The sequence below is a fragment of the Amblyraja radiata genome, chromosome 10, assembly GCF_010909765.2.
Source record: "Amblyraja radiata isolate CabotCenter1 chromosome 10, sAmbRad1.1.pri, whole genome shotgun sequence".
In the NCBI taxonomy this organism is placed as follows: Eukaryota; Metazoa; Chordata; class Chondrichthyes; order Rajiformes; family Rajidae; genus Amblyraja; species Amblyraja radiata.
The window spans coordinates 57,876,991-57,902,953 of NC_045965.1; the positions used below are offsets into that span (position 1 = coordinate 57,876,991).

Here is a 25,963-nt window from a genome sequence, read left to right on the forward strand (position 1 = left end):
TTAATCTCAGTATAAAAAAATGTTAATGAAGTGTCTTTCTTTCACAGAAAATTAATCACTGCCGGTTTGGTTTTTCCCGGAGGGAGGGTAATAGGGAGTTGTTGATCCATGCTTTCTTTTCCAACCGTGAATTTGCATTCAGCTATAGAAATGGAGTTGTTGAGGGCAGATGATGGTGCAGTGATAAAAGAAAATGTATGGGCACATGCACATATGCGTCTGTGAGTGTACAAGACTGAGGGAGTGAAATATGTCTTTGCTTCATCAACGATCATCTATTTGAGGAAATACTGTAGACCACACCATATGCCTTCCCTAAAGAGGGAAGGAGAATCATGAAAACCGGTTAACTGTGAATGACTTGTATACCATGTACACCCACATTCATATTAGATAAGTGAGTCATTGGGCAGTGGAGGTAGAGGATTGCAAGAAAAATCCATTAAAAATCTGGGTCAGGATTAAATTTCATTACTTTCTACTGTAGGAAGGACTAGAAATTGATACCAAAGGAAAGGGCTATTACTTTTAAAATTCATGGAACCTGAACAAATAAAGATCACACAGAACAGAAAACCTTTCCAGAGACCGGTGATTTTCTAGAAAGATAAATACTCAACTTTCTAAATAAGTATTTCAGTTTTTGGTCCTAGTATTAAACACGAACAATTTATCTGCAAGTCAAAATGAAAGATATAAAATATATGATTGTATCAAGCCCATTATACAAACCAAAATACGTGTATCGACTTTCAATTTCCTTCATACATTGCTGCCAAAATCAGTGTTATAACATATTTCTTCCATGAGACAGAACCATAATAGGTTTTAACTTAATTTCAATCAAGCTCCATGACTTTTTAAATTTGATAAACAATGTAAACCATTCTGCTGGAGATTATAGTGAATGAAAAATAAATCCAAAACCAAAATAAACACAGAAAATGCTGGAAACACAGAGTAGATCAAGCATTTGTGGAGAGAACTGTTGATGTTTCAGGTTTGGGTGCCTTTGTCAGAAGTGGGAACAGGGAAAGAAAAACAAGTTAGTTTTTAAATTGCATTGAAGGTGAGGGAACAATGGGAATATCTCGAATGGGATGAGGCCAAATGAGTAAATATAGCAGTCTGACTAGGTGATGCATATCAGCAAGACTATTGGCCTTCCCCATTATTAATTATAATTAAAATAATTAAATTGTGTGTATGAATGCTCAATACTCGCCTGAAGTTTTCGGCCCATGATCACAACTTCATGGTCTGGTGAATTATACTTGTAACAGTTTGAAAACATTAGTCGCACATCTCCAGCAAACTCTTCTCTATCTTTGTATTCTTGGTTGCCCAATTTTCTCTTATATAAACAAAAATGGAGAAACAGAACTATCAGAAAATTAAATGCATGAAAAATGTAATACATTAAAATGTTTAATGATGATTTCTGTTCATTGAAGACTGAAGCACCATCCCTGGAAGTGCCAGTTACCAAGATAGACACAAGATGGAGTAACTCAGCGGGATCCTTTTTCAGACGCTCGACTGGAAATGTCACCCATTCCTTCTCTCCAGAGATGCTCCCTGGGCCGCCGAGTTACTCTAGCATCATCCATCCATCCATCTATTAATCTATCTTCAGTGTAAACCATCATCTGCAGTTCCTTCCTACACATGTCAGTTATTAATACTGGTCAAGATTAAATGTCCATCAATAAAAGAAATTCACTTCACTGATCAAGAAAATCAAACACGAAGAACACACAAAGCTCAAAACACAATTTTCACGAATGAAAACAATATAATTCTACACCCACCCAACACATTTAAGTACAAAGGCAATGATCAATTCACATCTTGGGTAAGGTGAGCAAGCTCTATAATTTACACATAGGAAAGACAGAGCACTTGTCCAGTTTGCATTAGGAAGTGTACAAGGATTGAATTAGTAAAATACTGCTGTAATGAAGACTAAATAACAAGAGCAGATGCATACTTGCAGCAAGAGGAAAACAAAAATTCAGTACACTGCAGTCAAAGCTTTCGGAAAGTTATTATTTGTTAGAGGGCCAATAACTTGCACATTAACCCAGAATGACTTTTCAGCCCAACATTGCATGCGTCTCATAAGCACTCAACTGCTGCCCAACACTCACTGAAACAATGAACGCAAGAAAGACTTCAAATGCTTCAGACCCTGCAATGGATTAAATGTTTGAGAGTTCAACTGAACACAGGTTTCAGACCACTGCAATAGCTTATGCCATACACATTTTTATTGAAGTGTGGGTTTAATTATCAAACCAAGTATGTCATAAACCATAGACCCAAGGAATTACAGATGCTAGTTTATGGGAAAAAAAGACAAAGTGCTGGAGTAACTCAGTGGGTAAGGCAGCATCTCAGGAAAACATGGATAGGCAACGTTTTGGATCGGGACACTTCTTCAGAAATGTGGCTTATCGTTCTCCAGTCTAATTGGCTGAGTTACTCCAGCACTTGGTAATGGATTGCTTCATTTTCTACAGTAATCAAGGGAGTACTTTCTCAGATACAAATTAAAACTGTTAAAATTTTATCTTCAAAACTGATCAAGCTATTTCGAGGGGATGAATGGTATTGAAAGCAGAGCTGTTGTCTATGAATAGGAGTTTGAGATAGGTGTCTTTCTTATCCAGGTGTTCCAGGAATGAGTGTACAGCCAGAAGATGGCATCAGCCGTGGACTTGTTGTGGCGGTTGGTGAACTGCAGTGGATCAAGGTTGCTTGATAGGCTGGATAATGTGTTCCATAACCAACCTCTCAAAGCACTTCATGATGGTAGATGTCAAGGTCACTAGATGGTAGTCATTAAGGCATTAGATCTTGCTTTTCTTGGTCACTGGGGTGATAGTGGTCTTCTTGAAGAAAGTGGGTACTTCAGAACGGAGTAGGAAGAGATTAAAGATGTCATTGAACACTCCCGGGAGTTGCTCCGTCCAATTCGCACCCAAGGATGCGACCAGAGACTCCGTTCCGGTTTTCTGTGGCGATGATTATATATGACTGAGTTGTATGACACTGTCACAATACAGGGTGGTACATGGGTCATCATCATCGGCGGTCAGTCGAAACAAATACGACTGTCCTCTCCTCTCCATAGGGTTGTCTACTTGTGGGTCTGCAGATGTCTGCAGAGGCCGATCCGCGATCCACGCACCTTGGTGCAACGTGGGCAGTTGAGATTGGCAGTGGTAGGTAGTCGTCGAGCCCCCTTCTCTTTCTCCTTACGGTGCTGTCACTTTGTCTCTGCGACACAGCGTAGTTCCATTTTGAGACATGCAGCTCCTTCCTGCATGGATTTCCTCCAGGAGCGCCTGTCCAGTGCAATGTGCTCCCAGTTGCTCAATATGATGTGGAATTTCTTCAGACTGTTCTTGATGTTGTCCTTGAAGCGTTTCTTTGGCCCACCGGGGGCTCACCGACCTTCCTTCAATTGAGAGTACAGGATTTGTTTAGGGAGACGTGTGTTGGACATGGGGGTGACATGGCCAGTCCATCGAAGTTGGTGCTGCATTATTGCGGTGATGATGCTGGTCATGTTGGCTTCCTCCAAAACGCTGATGTTGGTGCGTTTGTCCTCCCAGCTGATCCTCAGAATCTTTTGTAAGGATCTTTGATGGTATTGTTCCAGGACTCTAAGGTGTCTGCTGTAGGTGGTCCATGACTCGCGTCCATACAACAGGGTGGAGAGGACAACGGCTCTATAGACCGGTACACAAAAATGCTGGAATTTTTGTGTACCTTAGATTTTCCAGCATCTGCAGTTCCTTCTTGAACACCGGCTCTATAGACCAGCAGTTTTGTTTGAGCCATGTTGAGCATGGGTGCAAGTAGGTTGTCCTATCAATCAGACGTTGTGCCTGATGGAATCATATTTAAGTGCAAACCTCATTTCAAGTGTTGAGAGATTTGTCATATGCACCAGAACAATTACATTTGTACTTGCATTTTCAGGAAGATTGCAAAATAGGCTTCCTTCATCTCCCTTGTGCACATAAATAATGCAGCATCATGAAATAAGAAAACACACTAAGTCCTTAAAGGCAAAATCGCGGCCAACTTTTAGAGGCAGGCTTTATGAGTATTTTTTTTAAATCAGGCAGAGTAATTTGGTGTCAAAACAGCATGCAATGTCGAAAATGAATACACATACATATCATGTCAGCCCATGTTTGATATGGGTTCTGAATTTTTTCCAAGCAATTTGTTCAGATAGAAAAAGAAAATCCCTGTATCCTTTCTTTGTCACCATTGATAACCAGAACAAAAACGAGATAAATATTACAAAGAATACAAATATACACTTACAGGTAGATTGGCATGTACCTCCAAGCTTCCAATGAGCTGGGTGTACATGGTGGTAACATTTAAGAGGATTACTTTGCCACTGGATTATAGTCACATCTCCTTCTTCATTCACTTTGTCACTTTTATCTTACAGTGGTCAAAAACTGAGAAACTAATTTTCTGAACCAATGCAAGACATTAACCAAAAACTCATTTGGCCCACTGAGTGCACACCGACCAGCAATCACCCTGTACACTAACACTATCCTACGCACTCGGGACAATTTACAATTGCCAAAAGGACATTAATACCAAAATTGTGGATGCAAGAAACTACAGATGCTTGAGCAAAACACAAACTACTGGAGGAACTTTTCAGGGCTCCCGCAACGGCGACTTCTCCCGCCCGAGTTGCGGGGTTGAAGAGCTCCTGGAGCGGGGCCTACATCACTGCCCCGCGCGGCTTGGAATGGCCGCGGGAGTTTGCGAGCGCGCGCCGGGGGCTCTAACATCAAGAACCCGGTGTGCGGCCTTGCATCACCCGGCGTGGCTTAAATGGCCACGGGACAATTCGCCATCGCCCGCCGGGGGCTTTGACTTTGACTCTGACATCGGGGGGGGGAGTGCAGTGGAGAGATAAGTTTTTGCCTTCCATCACAGCAATGTGATGGATGTTTATGTAAAATATGTTGTGTCTTGGGTCTATTTGTTTGTAATGTATGGCTGCAGAAACGGCATTTCGTTTGGACCTCAAGGGGTCCAAATGACAATAAATTGAATTGTAATGTAATTGTAATGTAATGAACTCAGCAGATCAGTCAGCAGTCTGTGGGGGAAAAACAGACAGACATTTCAGATCTGGGCACTTCTTCAGACCGAAACTGCAGCAGATTCAATACAACATGAAAGAAATAGGGAACCCAATATCAAAAAGATGAAAACATTTTGTAAATGTCATCCCTGGAGGAACATAGAATAGGAAAACCTGGGAACAAGCCATTTGGCCCACAACATCTGTGCCAACCACAATGCCAATTTAAACTGCACATCTACCTGCACACGATTCATTTCTTTAAATTCCGTGCTTATTCAGGCATCTGTCTAAATATCTCATAAACGTAGCTACTATGTATCTTTTCACCACTTCTCCAGGTAGCATCTTACAGACACCACACTGAAAAGGACTTGCCTTATAAAGGGTTTCGGCCCGAAATGTTGCCTATTTCCTTCGCTCCATAGACGCTGCTGCACCCGCTGAGTTTCTCCAGCATTTTTGTGTACTTGCCATATAAAGCTCCTTTAAACATTCCCCATATCAACATCAAGCTATATCAGGCTAGTATTTGACATTTCTAACTTCCGTAGAAATGAGACAGAGGAGTACAGCAACAATGCCATCACTTCCAGGAACTTGCAGATTTCTGGGGTCAGATTAAGCAGATCACTGGAATACTCTTATACAGTAGATAACTTGTATCGTTTCCAAAATGCCATATGATGCCCTCACCGTACTATCTAATACCTTTGATTTTTGGACTTTAAGAGATGTTGCCTTACCCTTTAAGTTACTCAGCACTGTCATTTTTTATTTTTTTTTAATGAGTAGAATTGATGCATGAAAGAACAAAAAAAAACTACTACTTAGTTATCTGGGATCAAGATCCAGCACCATAATTACAAGCAGTTAAATAATTCTGGCCGATCCATGAACTCAAATATCAGATTGTATTCAACTTAAAATTGCCACTTCTTACACAAAATCATGCTATTACCCAGTCGATTGTCAATTGAGAAGAACAGTAAACAGTATTTTACAAAAGCTCACAAGTTCTTCAGTTAAATTCCACTTAAGGTTCTACTCAATGTGGTAGAACCATTTAAATCTGAAGCAATGCTCCGATAGACTTGGATCAATCTCTTTGTAGCTTAATAGACCAGGATTTTTGCAGTTTATATTTTAACCATTTAGATTAATAAAGATGCTTTGGATAGTTACTTGTGTTATGTTCAAATTGTACACGCTGACCAATACAAAGATTTGGGGAAGGGATCTGGTGCTGTAAAGAAATTCTTGATTCATGTATTTGATACTGTTATTTTGATGTACTTTGGAAATAAAGTTGCAAAGGTAAAATGGATTTCAAATGTTTGAGGACAAGATTGTCTGCAGAATGACAAATATTTGAGAAAATGGTAAAATCGGGGTCAAGATACCAATTTCTGAGACCAATTCATGCAAATATCATAATTCACACAGTAGTTAAACAGCAAGTGAACTAATAATGCACATGCAAAATTCTGCTTGATCTAAAAAGAAATTGGTTTTGGTCTATTCGTTTTCACCAGTGAACTAGTAAAGTCATACCAACAAAAGATACTGTAGTCCAGTGTAGGAAGGAACTGCACATGCTGGTTTACACTGAAGATAGACATAAAATACTGGAGTGTCCCACTGAGTCTCTTCAGAGATGCTGCCAGTCCCACTGAGTTACTCCAGCATTTTATGTCCATCATACTGTAGTCCTTCCATACTATAATACATACCTCTTTACTCATTCAAAGCCACAATACAAACTCCTGGAATTCTCTATAGGGAGGCATTACAGCAATTACAATGATTTGAAATACAAATGGATTCGTTAATGAGGCAGTGATAAGAATCACTTTTTGATCTGTGTTCATTTTGTAGTCATTGATAACACTCTTGCTTCAGGCAAGTTCAATATTGCTGTCAGCAACAATTAAAGTAGTGGCAAACTGAAATCAATACCGGTGGATTGTGCAGCAAAAATCTGAGAAGCCATACACAATGAAAGACCAGCATCTGATCATTTGACATCTTCTTGAAATTTGGAAAGGAAAAGATGATTCTTCTAATTTGCCCCATACAGTTATGATACTTTATATGTTGCAATAAATCCTTTGATTATAAAGAGAACAATGTAAAAAAAGGATCGAAATTCAAAGTACAATTAACAAAAAAGGTCTGGAAACTTCCTCTTCAAATTGTTCTAGGCCAATCAAACCATATTAATTGACGCCATTAACATTGATATTTTATTTAGTACCTACATCTTATGCAATATTCTTTCTGTACTTCACACAAGCTGGTCCAGCTCTCTCAAAGGTGGCTGCAATGAACCACAGTACAACTACAATTTATTTAATAGGCAAGATGTTTCTAAATATTTTCTTTCCTTTGGTAGTTTAAATGCATAGCAATGTTGGGGTGAGTCTTCACTTGAATCTTGAATAATAGGGTTGGCTAAATGTTACCTGACAATGCACAATATGAATTTAAAGAGAAAACAGACTAGGCGATTATTCTTTTTCTTCCTTTCACGATCCACCTCCTGAAGGAAAAAAACATTGGGTAGGTTTTCATAATCATGTCCTAGCTTCTCTTGACAGAACATCCTTTTCAGAACCTGCCTTATTTTTATTTTGAAGGTGGAATATAGAAAGATCAGGGGAGGGAAAAAAAAAAAAACAAATACATGAAAAAATATGATCAGCATTCATGCAGATAATCAGACAAGTTGCAAGCAATGAGCAACTCTAATATGAAAATGTAAGTGCAGGTCAACCACCAATTATCCCAGCACCGTTGGTTCCAGAGCCTTTCTGGATGAGCCATTTTGCCAAGAGGAGCCCAACGGTATCAGAACGGTCCACCTTGGCACTGGGATAGCAGCCCGCAAAGTCAGCTTCGGAAGTTGGCTATGGGAACACATCTGCCACTCTGGCCGGGCAGAGACCGACCAGAGGGAGCAAATTTGACCTGTCAATCGGCGCGGACGCCCGATGAGGTTGAGATCGGCCGCCTAACCCGACCTAGATATCATATGTTTGGGGGCACTTCCGGGTGGATTTCAAGTGCACTTGCATGATTTTTTCCAGATTAGAGGCGCCGGACCATCAGTTGCCAGAAAATCAGTTGTAGACTTGAATATCATGGCAGATACATTGCCAAGGACCCAACAGCAAGATTTTGGATGGATCAAGAAAGGAGATCTTTTCAATTGATTTGCTGCTTCCGACAAGGGTACCTACACCATCTGGCTCCAAAGTCTCTCCATGTCATCCTCCTGGGCGGGACTGCTTGTGCTTGGGTCTTTGGTTATTTATCCAGTCATAGAGAATTATTGGAAACAGATTCACTTTCCATGCGGTCTGGTGGCATGTGTGAGGAATTCATGGTCACCTGACATTTCATCAACATGTTTCTGAAGCTCATTTAAGAAATGCAGCTGTCATCTGCATTAAAATATTAAATATTATACCAGAGACAATCTTATCAAATACAAAGTTGCAGTTGGAACAGAGAAACATATCTGGATGGGAATATGCAGAATCACTCCTTTTCAGAATTGAAATTGGTTTTCACCATGGCACTAAGTTTAACAGCCCTGGTGTCTGGAGAGTGCAGAGAAAATAATGCCCAATATTAGTTCCCATTTGACCTACCTTCACCCTTTGTGGTTTCTACTTCAAACAAATAATCTAAATTAATAGAACAGAATTTGATGAGCAAATAGGAATGTAAAACAAAGTTACACATACTTGGGACATCATGAAAATTTCCAATATTGGAGACTAGATTACTTTCTTTTGTAATTTGTATCACTGCCATCTTTTGCAAAGAGTAGAATAATTCTAAATTCTTTAATTTTAATTTGCCTTTAATTCATCTATGCTGCCCCAATACTTACTCAAACCTAGTCAGTTTGTAAAGTGCTACTTTGAAACTTGTATTAATTGCATCCCATAGAAAATTAAGACTTTGCATTTGTTTTCTGTTAACCATTGCTGAAGGATTAATTCTGTCTGCTGCAGTGGATGCAAACTAATTCCTTTTCCACAAAGTTCCTAATTGCAAAAACAATCTACACAAAATAAGAACACAAAAATCCTCTAGTTCCAAAGGAACATTTCATAAAATAATTAATGAATGCATTAACCTGCCTTGGGGGAAAAGTCAACATAGAAAGAAGGCTATCAAAATTTTGACTTAAATATTTTATAGGATGAGCAGGATACAAAACCAGAACAGGAAGCAGGAATCATCTTCTGAAATAGCTGATAAACTACCACTTTCTAATTTTATTCAATATTTTGAATCTGGGCAGGGCAGAGGGGCAGGGGAAGATGAAATGAACTTACTTTCACAGCACTAAGGTCCATGGGATGTTTAACAATATCATGGTAATCATGAAGTCCCAATGCTTTGGCATCCACAGGCTCGTAGAAAGGCCAAGCATATGTAGCATGCCTCTTTTCTAGCATTTCTTTGAGAATGTTATTACAATCCTGCAAATGTTCCATTATTTTTTCACTCTTTCCAGCTTGATGTTGAGAATCTGGTAGATCCTTTGTTGGTAACTTGATGGGCTGACTGGTTAACTTCTGAGAACAGTTTTTTGTAGACTTTCTTGGCAAGGGTTCACTACTTGTATTGAAAGTAGTAGTCGGTGTTGTAGTATCTGCCTTCCTTTTTACACCTTTCTTTACCTTTTACAAAAATAGTCAGTTAAAGTGGGCAATGATTTTGAAAATAAAAGCACACAGAATCAGAATAGGAAATAGGTAGAAATAACTAATAAGAAATAAGATCAACTTCTTAGCTAATTGAATATTTCAATTCCACCCCGACTTCCTTGAAATACTTGGCAAAGCAATAACTAACATAAAAACAGAGCAGGTTTTTTTTATAATTAGAGAAAATATCTTCAAATAGATTGGTTAAAATGTCTGATCTAAATGGTTTCTCAGTTTAAAACAAGCTCAATTGATAAATTAGAAAACTGACAATGGAAAGGCAAAAATAAATAAAATGCTGGAAATACTCTGTATTCAGGCAACATTTTGTGAGAGTTTACTTTTCAGATCCATGACCTGAAGCAGCTTTTGATGAGGCCACTGACATAGAACATTTCTCTCTCCACAGAATTCTGCCCATCGTGCTGTATATTTAGAACACTTCCTATTTAAAAAACAATTAATAGTTTGACAAAGTATGCCAATTAACAAAACAAAATGCTGTAATAACTCAGGGGGGGGGGGGGGTGGTTGGGAGTGGAGGAGCAAGACACAGGAAAGAGGGAGGGGAGGGTGTGACTTAAAATTGGAGAATTCAATGTTCAGACTATTGGGTTATAAGCTAGCCAAGCGGAAAAGGAAGTGCTCTTCCTCCAGTTTATGTGTGGCCTCACTCTTGCAATGGAGGAAGCCCAGGAGAAAAAGAAAGATCAGAATGGAAATGGGAGATAAAATGGTTAACAACCCGAAGACCCAGCAGGCTTAGTGGACCGAGCCCAAGTGCTCGGTGAAATGGTTGTCTAGGGTGGCCAGTGACGCAGTAGTGGAGTTGCTGCCTTACAGGATCCGAGACCCGGGTTCAATCCAGACTACAGGTGCTTGTCTGTATCTGGATTGATACAAGGGAATTAATAAAGGGCACAGATAGATGTGCAACTTGATCAAGGATAGAGTGGACTGATTTGGATTGTTTTCTGTGGAATGCTGGAAGTTGAGGGGAGACCTGTTTGGCGGCGCGACACCGGTTGCAGCGGCCCCTACAACCTGTCTGTCTTTTTTTTATTTTTTGGCTAGTTAAATGTAGTTATTCGTGTTTTTTAATACTGTTTTTAACTGTGTATATGTGGGGGGGCAGGGAAAGGGGGAAACTTAAATAAATCTCTTCCCTGCACGGGAGACCCGACCTTTTCCCTGTCGGGTCTAGTCCGTGGAGCGGCCTCCAGCCGGAACGACCTTGGGACTCCAGTCGCGGAGCCTGTGGTGCTGCAGGCTTACCATCGTGGGGCTGGCCGGCCTCAGAGCGTGGGGAGCGGTGGTGGCTCGCTGCTGCGGCCCGACCCCGGAGCGCGGAAGCTCCAGACCGGTGGACTGGGACATCGGGAGCTCGCGGGTCCGGGTGGGAGACCGCTTTTCGGAGCTCCCACAACGCAACTTCTCCAGCCCATGTCGCGGGGTTGGAACGACCCGAAGCGGAGCCGTACATCGCCCGGCGCGGTCTTAAATGTCCGTGGAACTTACCATCGCCCGCCTGGGGCTTCAACATCGGGAGAGAAATGGTGCAGGGGGGAGAAAAGACTTTGCCTTCCATCACAGCGAGGAGGAGATTCACTGTGATGGATGTTTGTGTGAATTGAATTGTGTGTATGTCTTGTAGGAAATTGGCTTTGTTTGTATGGCTGTGGAAACGGAGTTTCGTTTGAGCCTCACTGAGGTTCAAATGACATGTAATAAATATTGTATATTGTATTGTATGGAGTTTGTAAGCTATCCCTGTGACCATGTGGGTTTGCTCCAGATGCTCTGGTTCCCTCCCACATTTCAAGGACGTGCAGGTCTGTAGGTTAATTGGCTTTTGTAACTTGTCTCTAGTTTGCAACAACAAACTAGTGTATGGGTGATTGCTAGTTGGCATGGACCCGGTGGGCTGAAGGGCCTGATTCCATGGTGTCTCTCTAAAATGTTTACAATTGGTCTCATCGATATAAAGGAATCCACATCAGGAGCACTGAATGCAATAGAAAATGGCCTTCTTTACAAAGAATTCAATAGTGATAAACAAAAATACTGGGAATATAAATCAGGTCAGCTGAATAGCTGTGTTGCAGAGAGACTGCCCCCTCGCGTGAAAGATGTGCTCTCTAGTCTTTGATATTTCCACCATGGGATAAAGGTTTGACTGTCCATAATTATGCCCTTCATAATTCTATATACTTCTATCAGGTCTCCCCTCAACTTCCAGCATTCCACAGAAAACAATCCAAGTCAGTCCACTCTATCCTTGATAGAGTTGCACATCTATATGTGCCCTTTATTAATTCCCTTTATTTCTGAAATTCCTTGCTGTACAGTACAATGTAAACATGGATAACTTGTTTCCTTCCCCTGCCCCTCAACATTGTTTTATCTAAGTTCTTGACTAATTTAATAGAAATTGCATTCTGTCATCACATTCCAATCTCACTTCAGATTCTAAGTATTGAATTACTTTATTTTTGAGCAATATCCAGTACATGAAACAAAATGTGTCATGCTTTCTTAAATTCCCATTCAAAAATAGATACACTTACTTTTATAACTGGTTGACTTGCTGAAATTAGAGGAGGAACTGAAGTAATTGGTAATGAAGTTGTTTTTGTTTGGATTGATAGCACTGGTTTCTGAATTTGCACTTCAGAAGCAGGTGGACATAATTTTGATTGCACAGTTGAGGACACGGCTGGCAGCAAACAAATAGGGCATTATTATGTTCATAGAACACTAAAAGCAATTAATATTTTTTATTATTGTCTGCCACATTTGTATTAATAACTCATCTGACAGTTATGTAGAGACACACAATGCAAGTAATTTTGTTGAAGTAATAGCTTGAAATAAATATGCAGCAAAAAGGCTATTTTATATTAAATCATATGAATGTTAAAGTATTTTCATACACACACACACACACACAAATAGGCTTCAAAAACCCTTATTTCTTGTTTATTTTCCAATAGGTTTTATACCATAACAACAAGTGATGGAATTAATAGTCTGGGAAATGCTTCTTGGCTCCTTTAACTATTTGCACATATTATAACACATAGTACAAATTTATGTTGCATTATTTTCAATTCTGCTATAAATAATACTTATTGGTTAAGATATATTTAATGCAAATATTAGAAAGTTCTCAGAATAGATTTGATTGTAAGTATAACAGATAGTTTGGATAGTGGTGTCAAGATAAAAATGTCACTGTAGCATTTTGGCCACTGAACCTCAATCTCTTTAGTTCCAAGAGAAAGTCAATGGTTAATAACCAACTGCACATAATAATCAGATCAAAGTTAGAAAGAGCAATTTTGGGCATGTTATAACTAAAAACCATATGCAGGAAAAATAGTTCAATTTGGGAAAAAAAAGTGGAATGCCTATATCATATCATCATATAATCTATCTATATTAATAAAACTCTTCTCTTGTTTGTGTGAGTGAGAGGCAGAGAGGGGGGCGGGCAGAGGGGGGGCGGGCAGATCAGGGCACAATCTAGTTAATTCCTATTTTCTTCCAAACGCTAGGCCACAGCCTTTCCATTTTCACACATTCTACTCACATTTTTCTGGTTGAGGCGATAAACATCATCCCGTCGCATTCTCACCTATATTTCCGACGCCCGGTGGGGAGGGTGGTACTGGAGCTGGAGTGAGAGCCGAGCCCGGGGCTTGGGATGGGGCCGTGACCGGGCCCGAAAAAGCCACCGCCGCTGAAACCAAGGACAAGCCTGGGTCTGTGGTCAGGGACGAGCCCGGAGATGAAGTTGTAGCCTGCACTATGGCCCAGGCGGCGGTGAAGCTGACGGCTCGAGTCTACAGCCAGGGCCGGGCAGAGTACGAGAACCAGGCCGAGTTCCAGGCCCTGGCGTTGCTCTACGACCTGGGTGGATGCTGCAGCAGGGAACGTGAGTGAGGGGAGGAGGATGAGGGATATGAGGGTGAGTGGAGGGGGTAGTTGCCACGTCCCCCTCACTCCCACCCCCCCCCCCCCCCCACCACTCCGCCTCCCCTCCCTTTTGGGGGGCTATGCGTGCTTGGTGCAATATTGCGTTGGGGGAACAGGTTGCGTTGGGGGAATGGGTGGAATCTTGCTTTGGGGGAGCACTTGGTCTAGTCTACTATCTTCCAATTCACTCCAACCATGGCTATTCTACTAGATCCTTCAAAATTGGATACGTGTTAGTTTTATCGAGCCACTATAAACTTGTCTAACAGAATTAAATCCCAGGAACTTAGCAATAACTGGAAATCTTATATGAATATTATACTAGATATAATGAAAAAGGTTTGTGACACCTGTTTTTCACTCAAATATACAGTTCATCTCACAAAATTAAAGAAGTTGTTTATATATAAACAAGGAACACATCCGTTTGATTACCTGCCCCTTTCCCTTTTCTGCGTGTTCCTCTTTTATTAGCCATTGAAAGCTCTATTTCCTCTTGTGGCATTTTTGCCACCTTCTGTAGAAACAGCTTCTCCAGTGCTTGTGCCATGAGAACTATATCGTCACCTGGCTATAAAACAGACACTGGTTATGTTGATAATGATATAACCTTAAAAAGATTTACAGAGCAATGTAAAATGCAATCACATACCCGATTATATACATAGCAGTTGGTAAACATTGTATTTAAGTCCTCTATACACTCCATAGCTTGACAATAATATTTGTTTTCCAAACGTTTTTTTATTGTACCCAAATCCATTGGCTTCTTTGTTATTTGATAATAATCCTGCGAGAACAAAACATTGACAATTAGATCAGTATTTAGTTATTTTTAATTTCTCCATTGCTTTATTAGTTCATCATTTAATAGGATTTTAAAATTCAATAAATGTATAGAAGGGTCTCAACCCGAAACGTCACCTATTCCTTTTCTTCAAAGATGCTGTCTGACCCGCTGAGTTACTGCAGCTTTTTGCGTCTATCTTTACTTTAAAACAATCCTGTGAACATGTAGACTTTAAAAATTGGGAAATTAATAGTTAGGTAGAGCATAGTATTTATTCACTCTTCAGTAAAGGAAGGAAGGTATCTCAAAAAAAAAAAATTATGATGAAATGCAAAATATTTTTGGGTCAGTTTGTGTTCATATGTCAGCAGAAATCTGCAGCAGATTTGGATGGAGAAATTATGTTTCTTGATGCTTACCAATGATATGACAGTGGGTCTAGGGTGAGAAAAGATAGACAAAATGTTGATAAAACAAAACATGACAAAACGAGCAAGGTTAAGGAAACATATTTTGTTAGGAAAAATAAATGCAATCAATGGAAAAATGAAATCCTGAAATAACACAAGAGAGACTGCAGCTGCTGAGATTTAGTGCATAAAGAAAAACTGCTGGAGGAACTCTGGGTCAGGCACCATCTGGAAAAGCAAAGGAATAATCGATCCTGATCCAGGGAAATGCAGATACAACAACAGAAGCTAAGAGTTGATTAGTAGAGATAGAGGGCTACAGATTATGCAGCAAATTAAAAAAAAAAGGTGAAGACTAAAACCACGTAAGGGATGATACAATAAAAATATACACGTACAGGCAAATTCAGCTTCACAGCATCAACAGGCTGCTGGAATGGCCATGCAAAATGGTGCTTCCACAAAGCTTTAATCACCACTTTCTGCAAATATTGCAACTGATTTGTCATGCTGCTGGGTTTATTTGGATTGCAGTATTCTGGTGGCTGAGGATTCACACATGTACGTTCATGCAAGGCCCCTTTTTCTTCCTTCGATGACATAATGACAAGTTCTTCAGAGGCAATTGCTATTTTGTTATTATAAAAAATGTCCATTCAATGATCTTGAACCCATTATAGCTTCATGGTGTATCTGTTAAATGCAAACAGTATAGATTAGAATCATAGCCACTATTAAAAAGCAAACAATTTATCAGCTGAAAAGGAAAGATATATGAAACATCATGAATTAAACGTCAACTGGTGTTGAAATTGTGGTTGCATAAATATTAGGATGACAGAAATGTCATAAGAAGCAAACAAAAGCAAATGATTCAATTTATACCAATGATGAAGATATAAAAACATACCATTCAAAAAACTATTTTGCTTTTGTCTCACTGGAGAAACCAGGTCTTGCATGGCATAAGATACTACAAGCATCCTACTCATAAGGAATAATATTGGAGAAAAAAATAAATCTCTTCACGATCACTAGCGAATTAGCATTAGCTAGAATTAGAATTAGCTACAAGCCACTTAGGCCCAAATTCTTGCAACCTCAGACCCTGACAAAAGGACAAGCTGGTAGTTTTAACTGCATTTACTTTACTGCAAGGGGTCTCAAAGTGTAGACGAATGAGCTGAGAGCATTGAATTGAATAAATTGAATTGAATACATTTTATTAGCCAAATATATATACATACAAGGAATTTGCCTTGGTACTTTGCTCGCAAGTTACAACACGATATACAGTAGACAATTAAAAATAAAACATTATAATTTGAACGTGTGAAGAATTAAATAAAATACCAGAGCACAAGGAGGCTACAGACTTTTGGCTGTTGAGAAGAGCTACTGCTCATGGGGGGAAAAAAGCTGATTTTATGTCTGGGTGTGGCAGCTTTGACAATCTGGAGTCGCCTTCCAGAGGGAAGTGCTTCAAAGAGTTTGTGGCCAGGGTGAGGGGTCAGAGATGATCTTAGGGGTCAGAGCATATATCAGTACATGGAATTATGATATAGCAGCAATTATATAATCATTACTGAGGGAAGGGCAGGACTGGCAGCTCGACATCCAGGGATGTAGAAGTTTTAGGTGTGTTAGATCAGGGAGAGTATTGCATTAGTACTCCGGGAGATATTTGGAGTGATTGGTCAATGGGGCTAAGAATTTAGGAGGAATACGAATGAGGCAGTCAAATTTGATGGAGTTATATTATAGTCCTTCCAAAGATCTGCTCTTCTGATTCATGCTGACATGTGGGCACAGAGCAGAAGAATGTGAAAATAGGTTTGTGCTTGTGGAGATTAACTTTCCCAATATTGACCGGGACTGCTTTAGTGTAAAGGGCTGAGATTAAGTTAAATTCATAAAAGGCATTCAAGGTTCTATTTAAAGCAGTATATGGAGCCCTACTATGAAAGTAGCTGTACACTACCTTTGCTCAAGGAATGAGGATGGGCAAGTGGTGGTGGTGTCAGGAGGAGCCATCTTGGTGAACGGCTGCTAGCAGCAGCCGTCCGTCTTAAATTCGTTTTTTTTTTAGTTTTTAGTGAGTCCTGTTTTTTTGTTTGTAGGGGATATGGTCTTTTAATGTGGGGGGGTAGGTGTTACTTTATTTATAGGTCCCTACCTGGTCGGTGTGGCAGCCTTTTTTCCGGGCTGCCCATCGACCCGTCGTCGTGGCCTACCAGCGGGCTTGGAGCGCCGTTTCTTGGCGAGAACCACCCAGCACCTCGGCCTGCGTGGCGGCACTGCATTGGAGCGCTGGAGCGCTGGAGCGGAGCGGGCGATGCCTTGCCTGGGTCGCCGCGCTGGAGCTCTGGCGAGCTGGACCGCCGTGAGCAACATCTCCGGGCTGTGGGTTTGCGGAGCGGAGAGGTGGCGTGCGGAGAGACGACGTGCGTAGAGGCGGCAAGGCGGCAGTGCGGAGAGCGGGCGCCGACTTTTTCATCGGGAGCCTAGGAGCGCCAAACCGACGCGGCCTTGTCGGCTTCGGCAGCCGCGGGCTCCAACCAGGAAGCGGCCGTTCCAAGTGGCCCAGCCGCCGAAAGGACTCTCCCGACGCTGGGGCAAGACCACCTGGTGAGAACGGCCAGGGACATCGGGCCTCCGTAGAGGCAATTGCGGTGGCCTCAATAGGCCTGACTTTGGGGTGAACATGGGGTGGGGACTGGACATTGTGCCTTCCTCCACAGTGCTATCCACTGTGGGGGGATGATTTTTTTTTGTCTAACTGTAGTCTTGTAGGTCTGTGTCCAAGATGGCTGCCGTGAAGAGAGAGTGGACGCTGGCACGATTTGGTTGCCGCTGCTCTCTCTTCACACTGTGTTTTTGATTTTCTGTTTTTGGATTGAATTCTGTTTTTAATTTGTGTCATTGTGATGTCTTTAATTACTTGTTTTACTCCGATTATATGTTTTTATTCCGATTACTATGTAAGGTGTCCTTGAGATGTATGAAAGGCGCCCATTAAATAAAATTTATTATTATTATTATTAGTGTCTGTGGAGGAACATGTTGAAAAATGTCCACGAGAGCCCCGAGTACCTACGAACGGCTGTTACCGTAATTCTCCGTGTTCGAATCAGGGGAAACTCGGGAGAACTCTTGAATTAGCTTGTACATGTCAGCCCCTTTAGCAGTTTTATCTTAAATCCCTATTTTGCTAGTAATGAGAACGATTAGAAAAAAGCCAAAAGTCATGAGATGTACACATGCATTTTTCTCGTTATGAATTTATTTAAGGAAAAGATACTCACAACCTATACAATGATTCAAAGCTGCAAAAGACTTCACATTTAGAGTATCAGAGCAGTAACGGGGTTTTTAAATTGCATCACAATGGACTTGCCTTTCAATCGCCAGTTAACACTTCATTACATCACATCTTGCATTCCATAAACTGAATCAGTTTAGCTGGCTTACAGTAAAGATCATTATTCCACAATTTTGATGTCAGCATGTAAAAATTATTTTAAGGATTTTAAGATGCAACAAAGCTGGTCTTAATTCCTTGCAGATACAGATGTAGTGGCATCAGAACAATTAGGGTCCGGTATGTAGTTACCATTTGCCTTTATTTTGTGTGTCATGAATTACAGCATTTGCCTTTAAATTTGGCCAGCTTGTAATTATGTGGGTGGGATTTATTACGTAGTCGGTGGCGTGTTTGCTGCTGGGTTCTCTTGTGCAGAAGCTGTTAGCTAGTTAGTTTTAGTTTGGAGCTCGACATGGTTGGAGGGATATCCTTCGACCATGTGGAGCTTTGCCGAGACATGAGGAGTTGTCTAACGTTTAAAAGCGATATGTTGGAGTTTGACGAAGATTAAATTGCGCGAGTCTAAGAAGGTTGGATGAATATCTTACTGTTTTTCTTCAACAATAAAGAAACTATTAATCAAAAGAGTGTGTTTTGAAGATTTATCTTTTGAGAAGCTTTGAAAGTCTCGTGAAGAGCTCACATGCGTAACGATACGACATTCTCTTAATATCATGTTGTCTAAGTGGCTAGGGAGATAACAAGAGATCTCTCGAACGATATAATAATCTGCCACTATAATAGATATATACACAACTTAGATAGCTTTATTTACATCAGGTTAAAAGCATGCAAGTAAAAAGCATTTTCTTACTACAAGTTCAGAACTACAAATATAAGAACAATTATCCTTATTTCCTACTGGCCATGTGGGAACTTGATATTCCCTATTGATTTTCTTGACACTTTCCAGGCTCTGGAAATGTAGCGTGTTACAAATTAAAGCACTTAAGACAAAATAGATTAATTATTTCAACCTGTTCTAATTTCTTTGTATTCCACTGTTGCTTTTTATAGTTCAGTCTGGAATCTTATTTATGTAAACTTTCCTTTTAACTGGATAATGTCTTACCTAATTTGCAAATGATTGCTATTTCACCAAGCAAGTGAAGCTTTTGCCTTCCAGGGCTCTGTGTTAATTTTGTATTCCAGTGTTACTTTCCACTGTTTTCCTGTAAATTTATCAATTCAGCTCACCTTACTATGGTCAGTTTGTAATCTCTTCAGACTTTTTAGGGGAATTGAAAATGTTAACATTTTGACTCAGATTTTTAACCAAATTCTGGTTCATTACTCATCAGATCTAGAATTTGTCAGATCAAAATGCTTTTGAAAAGACTTGGCCAAATATAGCCCTACATATTTGCTACTTTTCTGTTGGAACTATACTACTTCTCAAGAATGGAAGTAGTTTTAAAATTGTAAAGAGAAACATTAGGAAGCAGAGGCAAATGTCCCAGCAGCAGTTGATGAAAATCAAGACACTATACTGGAAATCTGAAATGTTAACTACTTCTCTTTCCACAAACTTGGTGAATGTTTCCAGCATGTTCTGATATTATTTCAGATCTAGCAGAAGCCTTCTTCCAACAGCATATTAGTTTTGGGCCATATCTATAATTTAGCTAAAAAAAACAAAAAAACTGCCTCTATAAGTAAAAGAGAAACTGGTGCAGAAATGAGAAATATCACAGGAAAGTTGTGCTCATTCTCCAGCTGGGTTCATGAAGTGTGCTCAGGTGAATAGTAGAATCAGGCCATGGCAGACAGGACAGAAAACATATACTGAATGCAGCATATAGAAACATAGAAACATAGAAACATAGAAAGTAGGTGCGAGAGTAGACCACCAGGTCCGTCGAGCCCGCACCGCCATTCGCTCATGGCTGAACACTAAACAGACACACTTACCCACAAACAGTAGACACAAGACACAGAACACAAGACACTACCCTCCCCTTTATACCGCTATCACCCCTCTCCACCCCAAGAACCTCGCGATCTCCTGGGGGAGGCAAAAAACCGGATAAAAACCCAGGTCCAATTCGGGAAAAAAATCCGGGAAATTCCTCTCCGACCCCAATCCAGGCGATCGACACTTGTCCAGGAGATCACTCAGGTCTTACTATACTAACCATACCTAGGTCCATATCCCTGCCCTCTCCCCGTAGCCCCTTATCCCCTTGGCAGCTAAAAAACCATCTATTTTAGTCTTAAATATATTTAAAGTTTCTGCTTCCACTGCTCCCTGGGGCAGTGAATTCCATAAATTAACCACCCTCTGGGTGAAGAAGTTCTTCCTCATCTCAGTTTTAAAAGAGCCCCCCCTTATTCTGCAACTATGTCCCCTAGTTCTAGTTTCCCCGATCATTGGGAACATCCTCGGTGCATCCACCCGATCAAGGCCCCTCACGATCTTATATGTTTCAATGAGATCGCCTCTCATTCTTCTAAACTCCAAAGAGTAGAGTTCCAGCCTACTTAACCTTTCCTCATATGTCAATCCCCTCATTGCAGGAATTAATCTTGTAAACCTTCGCTGCACTGCCTCCAGGGCTAGTACATCCTTTCTTAAGTATGGACCCCAGAACTGTACACAGTATTCCAAATGTGGTCTCACTAATACTGTGTACAGCTGCAGCAAGACCTCCGTGTTTTTATACTCAATCCCCCTAGCAATAAAGGCCAAAACTCCATTGGCCTTCCTGATTGCTTGCTGCACCTGCATACTAACTTTTAGTGATTCATGTACTAATACCCCTAGATCCCTTTGCGTTGCATTACAACGCAGCTCCTCCTCATTTAGAAAATAACTTGCCCTATCATTTTTTTTCCCAAAGTGAATGACTTCACATTTATTAGTATTAAATTTCATCTGCCAAGTTGTTGCCCACTCACCTAGCTTATCTATATCCTTTTGCAGACTCTTCCTATCCTCCTCATCCCCTACTTTTCCTCCCATTTTTGTATCGTCCGCAAATTTTGATATATTACACTTGGTTCCCTCCTCCAAATCATTTATATAAATTGTGAACAACTGGGGTCCCAGCACCGACCCTTGCGGAACCCCGCTAGTTACCGGTTGCCATCCCGAGTATGAACCATTTATCCCCACTCTCTGCTTCCTATTTGTTAGCCAATCCTCTACCCATGCTAATATATTACCCCCAATCCCATAATTTTTTATTTTTAGCAATAGTCTCTTATGTGGCACCTTGTCAAAAGCCTTTTGGAAGTCCAAGTATACCACATCCACCGGTTCCCCTTTATCCACCCGGGTTGTTACTTCCTCAAAGAATTCGAGCAGATTCGTTAAACAGGACTTCCCCTTCACAAAACCATGCTGGTTCTGTCCGATGAAGTCATGTTTATCCAAGTGCCCCGTTAGTGTTTCTTTAATAATTGTCTCTAACATTTTACCCACCACCGATGTTAGACTAACCGGTCTATAGTTACCCGCCTTCTGTTTACTTCCTTTTTTAAATATAGGTGTTACATTGGCCATTTTCCAATCCACTGGGACCGTTCCTGCCTCCAGGGAGTTTTGGAAAATTATCACCAATGCATCCACAATCCCCACCGCTATCTCCCTCAAGACCCTTGGATGTAATCCATCAGGCCCAGGGGATTTATCCTCCTTCAGTCTCATTAATTTCCCTAATACCACCTCCTTGGTGATCTTAATAGTATTTAGCTCCTCCATTCCTACCGCCCCCTGTTTATCCAGCGTTGGAATATTTTTTGTGTCTTCTATGGTGAAGACTGATACAAAATACTCGTTTAATGCCTTTGCCATTTCCATGTTCCCCACCAACAACTCTCCAGTCTCACCCTCCAATGGACCAACGTTCACCTTAGCCACCCTTTTTCTTTTTATATAGCTATAAAAACTCTTACTATTAGTTTTTATGTTGTTCGCTAAATTCCTTTCATAGTCTATATAAGATTTGCACATCTTCTGCTGATCAATCTGTTTGGAAACCCTTTCATTATTATTGCTAATATTTACAGGCAACTAATGAGGAATAAATTCTGCTTATGGAATTTGTAAAGGGCATAGGGGCTGGGGGTGAATAAACACAAAATGGTGAATCATCTCAAGTCACAATAATTTGATATTAACATATTCCATGTGTGCGTTTCTATTCAAACTGATGGTTATAAGTGGAGGCACAAGAGGATGACACTTACCACCACCATCCCATCCCATCTGGCGTATACTCCAGAGTTGAGAAGGATGAGAGGGGTTTTAATTGAAACATAAGATTTATTAAGAATTTGGACACGCTACAGGCAGGAAACATGTTCCCGATGTTGGGGGAGTCCAGAACCAGGGACCACAATTTAAGAATAAGGGGTAAGCCATTTAGAACGGAGATGAGGAAACACTTTTTCTCACAGAGAGTTGCGAGTCTGTGGAATTCTCTGCCTCCGAGGGCGGTGGTGGCCAGGTCTCTGGATACTTTCAAGAGAGAGCTAGATAGGGCTCTTAAAGATAGCGGAGTCAGGGGAGATGGGGAGAAGGCAGGAACGGGGTACTGAGCCATGATCACATTGAATGGCAGTGCTGGGTCAAAGGGCCGAATGGCCTATTCCTGCACCTATTGTCTATACTTGCCCTCCTTCCTCCCCTTATCTATCCCTACCCATCACTACCACTTTCAAGTCTTCAGTTTATTATGTTCCAAATCACACATGTTCAAATTGTCAAATGGGCAGTTTTCTAGGTCACATAACGTGGGGGTTGCCTGTAGTATGGTACGCTAAAGAAAGTTCAATGAAGAATTTTTCTTTATATTAAATAATTGATATACATTTTTTTTTTAAATTGCATCAATGGGTTGCTCATCCAATGTATAATCTTGCAATTAATGCAATGTAATGGTTAACTAATTATATGCTTTAGCAGTGTTTCCCAAAGTGGGGTACGCAAAAGATCTTCGGGGGTATGCGGGAATGTTCAGCTATGTACTACTGAAACAGATTCATTATTAGAAAAAAAACTGTGGTTACGAATTATTTTATACATACATAATTGCAAATAAATTATATATTTCGTATGAATTCTCCTACTCAAGTTGTGAAAGCTGCTGCATTTGCGTAGTGTACAGACTCCTGCATAACAACTCATGAATTTCCGTTCAGCCTCACTTGCCCGAATGGTTTGCACTTCATGTGCGTCAGCGACTAAGAAAGAGTAATCATCTGGTCGTGGATAACTGCCTTTCTAGCCCTTAAATTCTCAATTATGGATCACTGGTTAAAAACTGGGTGTATAAAACGCACAAAAGAGAGCAATAAGGAAGATAGAAGTAGCCGCAGACAACTGGACCATATGAATGTAATGAAATTGAGAAGGGTGTGCCATCTGACATCTCTAAAGGACCAACTAAGAAGATGGCAAAGAAACTTCATAAGTACGATGCAAATTACTTGAAATATGGATTTTCATGGACGGGAGATGAAGATGAACCGGCTCCATTATGTGTCATTTGTCATGATATTTTAACAAATGAGAGTATGAAACCTTCCAACTTGAAGCGCCATTTTGAATCGAAACATATCGAATACAAAGCCAAATCTGTGGAATTTTTCAAGAATAAACCCAATTTTAAAACTCAGAAAATGTGGGGCCTGACAGGAAGAATAAAAAAGCTTTATTAGCCTCGTATATGGCATCGTATAATAGCGAAAAATGGCGCACCAGAGATAATTGGCAAAATCTTGATCAAGCCCTCAGCAAAGATAATGGCAGTAATGATCAGAGATGACGCAAAAAGGTCTTTTGCTCGTATTTGTCTCTCAAATAATACGGTTCATCGAAGAATCACCAAAATGGCTGAAAATATAAAACAAATATTATTGTCCGACATCCGTCAGAATCGTTATCATGCATTACAGGCGGACGAATCCACTGACATTGCGGATTTTGCAAATCTTTTGGTGTTCGTTAGCTATGAAAAAGACCAAAAACTTCATGACAACCTTTTATTTTGCCAACCTTTGCCAGAACATACAACTGTGAGTAGAAATCTTTAACATTATGGATGAATTTATGCAACAAAACAAACTTGATTGGATCTAAAAAAGGGCTTGTTTCAAGGATTAAAACTATTGCACCAGATGCAAAATCGACACATTGTTGCATACACAGAGAGGCTTTGGTACACATACGATGTCTGCAGACCTAAAAAGAGTTCTAGACGAAGCAGTGAAAACCATAAATTATATTAAAGGACGTCCATTAAATGCCCTACTTTTCTCACAACTGTGTGAAGAAATGGGTAGTAATCACACCCAACTTCTTTTCCATACCGAGGTTCGTTGGCTTTCTCGTGGAAAAGTGTTGACTCGTTTATTTGAACTCCGGAATTAACTACAGGTGCACAACCTTTTATCCGAAGATCCAAATAACGAAAACCTCCGAATAACGGACATTTTTTCGGTCCTTGAAGAAAGGTCCTTGAAAACGTTCACCGAGGGCGGCCCGCAGAGGTGACAGCGGAACCTCCGGTCGGTCCTCGAAGAAAGGGGAACTAAATCCCCATTCATAAAAGAGAAGGTGAGGGTATATTGCGCGGGAGGGTTAATAATTGACAATATGCTGCTGCCTGCCCGCTGAGTTAAAAAGTTCCCACGGTAGACTCACGATACACAGTGTATCGTGAGTCTTGCGTGGGAACGTTTTAACTCAGCGGGCAGGCAGCAGCAGATTGTCGCTCCCTTCAATTTCACCCCACCTACACCCCTCTGCTTCCCGGCCATGTGTGTGACCCCTTCCCTCCCCTCTCCAGCTCCCCGCCCATTGCACCGGCGCGGGGGCTTTACACTGTCTTCACGTCGGCAATGCCAGCAGGTCAGTGACAGTCACCGGAGACGTCAGGACCATCGGGACACCGACCCCCAGGCCCACTGTAAGCACAGAGATCCCAGAGACCCACAGCCAGCAGCAGCCCAGCCCCGTTCCAACTACAGAGGAAAACTGCAAACTGGCCGGAGACGTCAGGACCACCAGAAGCCGCTCCCCGATGGGCCGCTACGGCGACAAGTGGCAGTTCGCCCACAGCCCGAGCTGTGCCCCCTCATCGGGACACCGACCCCCAGGCCCACTGCAAGCACGGAGATCCCAGATCAGCAACTCCAGCCCAGCCCCGCTCCAGGTACGTCTTGTTCTTGGGGGGGGGGGGGGGGGGGGGGGGCAGCTCGGGCTGTGGGCGAACTGCCACTTGTCGCCGTAGCGGCCCATCGGGGAGCGGATTCCTCTGGAGTTGGAGGGGGAGGGGGGTATTGTGCTGTTTGATCGCCCCCTACTATCCCAGGGACAGGGAGACAGGACGTTCACCGAGGGTGGCCCGCAGAGGTGACAGCGGAACCTCCGGTCGGTCCTGGAAGAAAGGGGAACTAAATCCCCTTCATAAAAGAGAAGTGGAGGGTATATTGCCCGGGAGGGTATATCGCCTACCTGGAAGAAACCGGACATTTTTTCCAGGATGTCGTCTGCACACCAAAGCTCACCAAAGCTCACGTTTGGCGCCAAACGCACGTCGCCTCTGCTGCACA

At 41.3% G+C, this 25,963-nt stretch overlaps 1 protein-coding gene across 9 annotated transcripts in view; it reads right to left on the minus strand.

Annotated features, from left to right (window-relative positions):
* Positions 1–25,963, minus strand: part of LOC116978002 (bromodomain-containing protein 3-like) — a 70,651-nt gene that overhangs the window by 14,389 nt on the left and 30,299 nt on the right. For 8 of the 9 annotated variants that reach the window (XM_033028969.1, XM_033028973.1, XM_033028972.1 and 5 more), the window contains exons 2-7: positions 15,438–15,732; positions 14,492–14,629; positions 14,275–14,410; positions 12,429–12,577; positions 9,487–9,834; positions 1,226–1,354 (exon numbers count right to left, since the gene is read on the minus strand). In XM_033028969.1, the coding sequence (XP_032884860.1) occupies positions 1,226–1,354; positions 9,487–9,834; positions 12,429–12,577; positions 14,275–14,410; positions 14,492–14,629; positions 15,438–15,695 (1,158 nt within the window). In that variant the 5' untranslated portion in view covers positions 15,696–15,732. Of the gene's footprint in view, positions 1–1,225; positions 1,355–9,486; positions 9,835–12,428; positions 12,578–14,274; positions 14,411–14,491; positions 14,630–15,437; positions 15,733–23,836; positions 23,985–25,963 lie in introns of those variants that run through there. The other variant, XM_033028968.1, reaches the window with a different exon arrangement.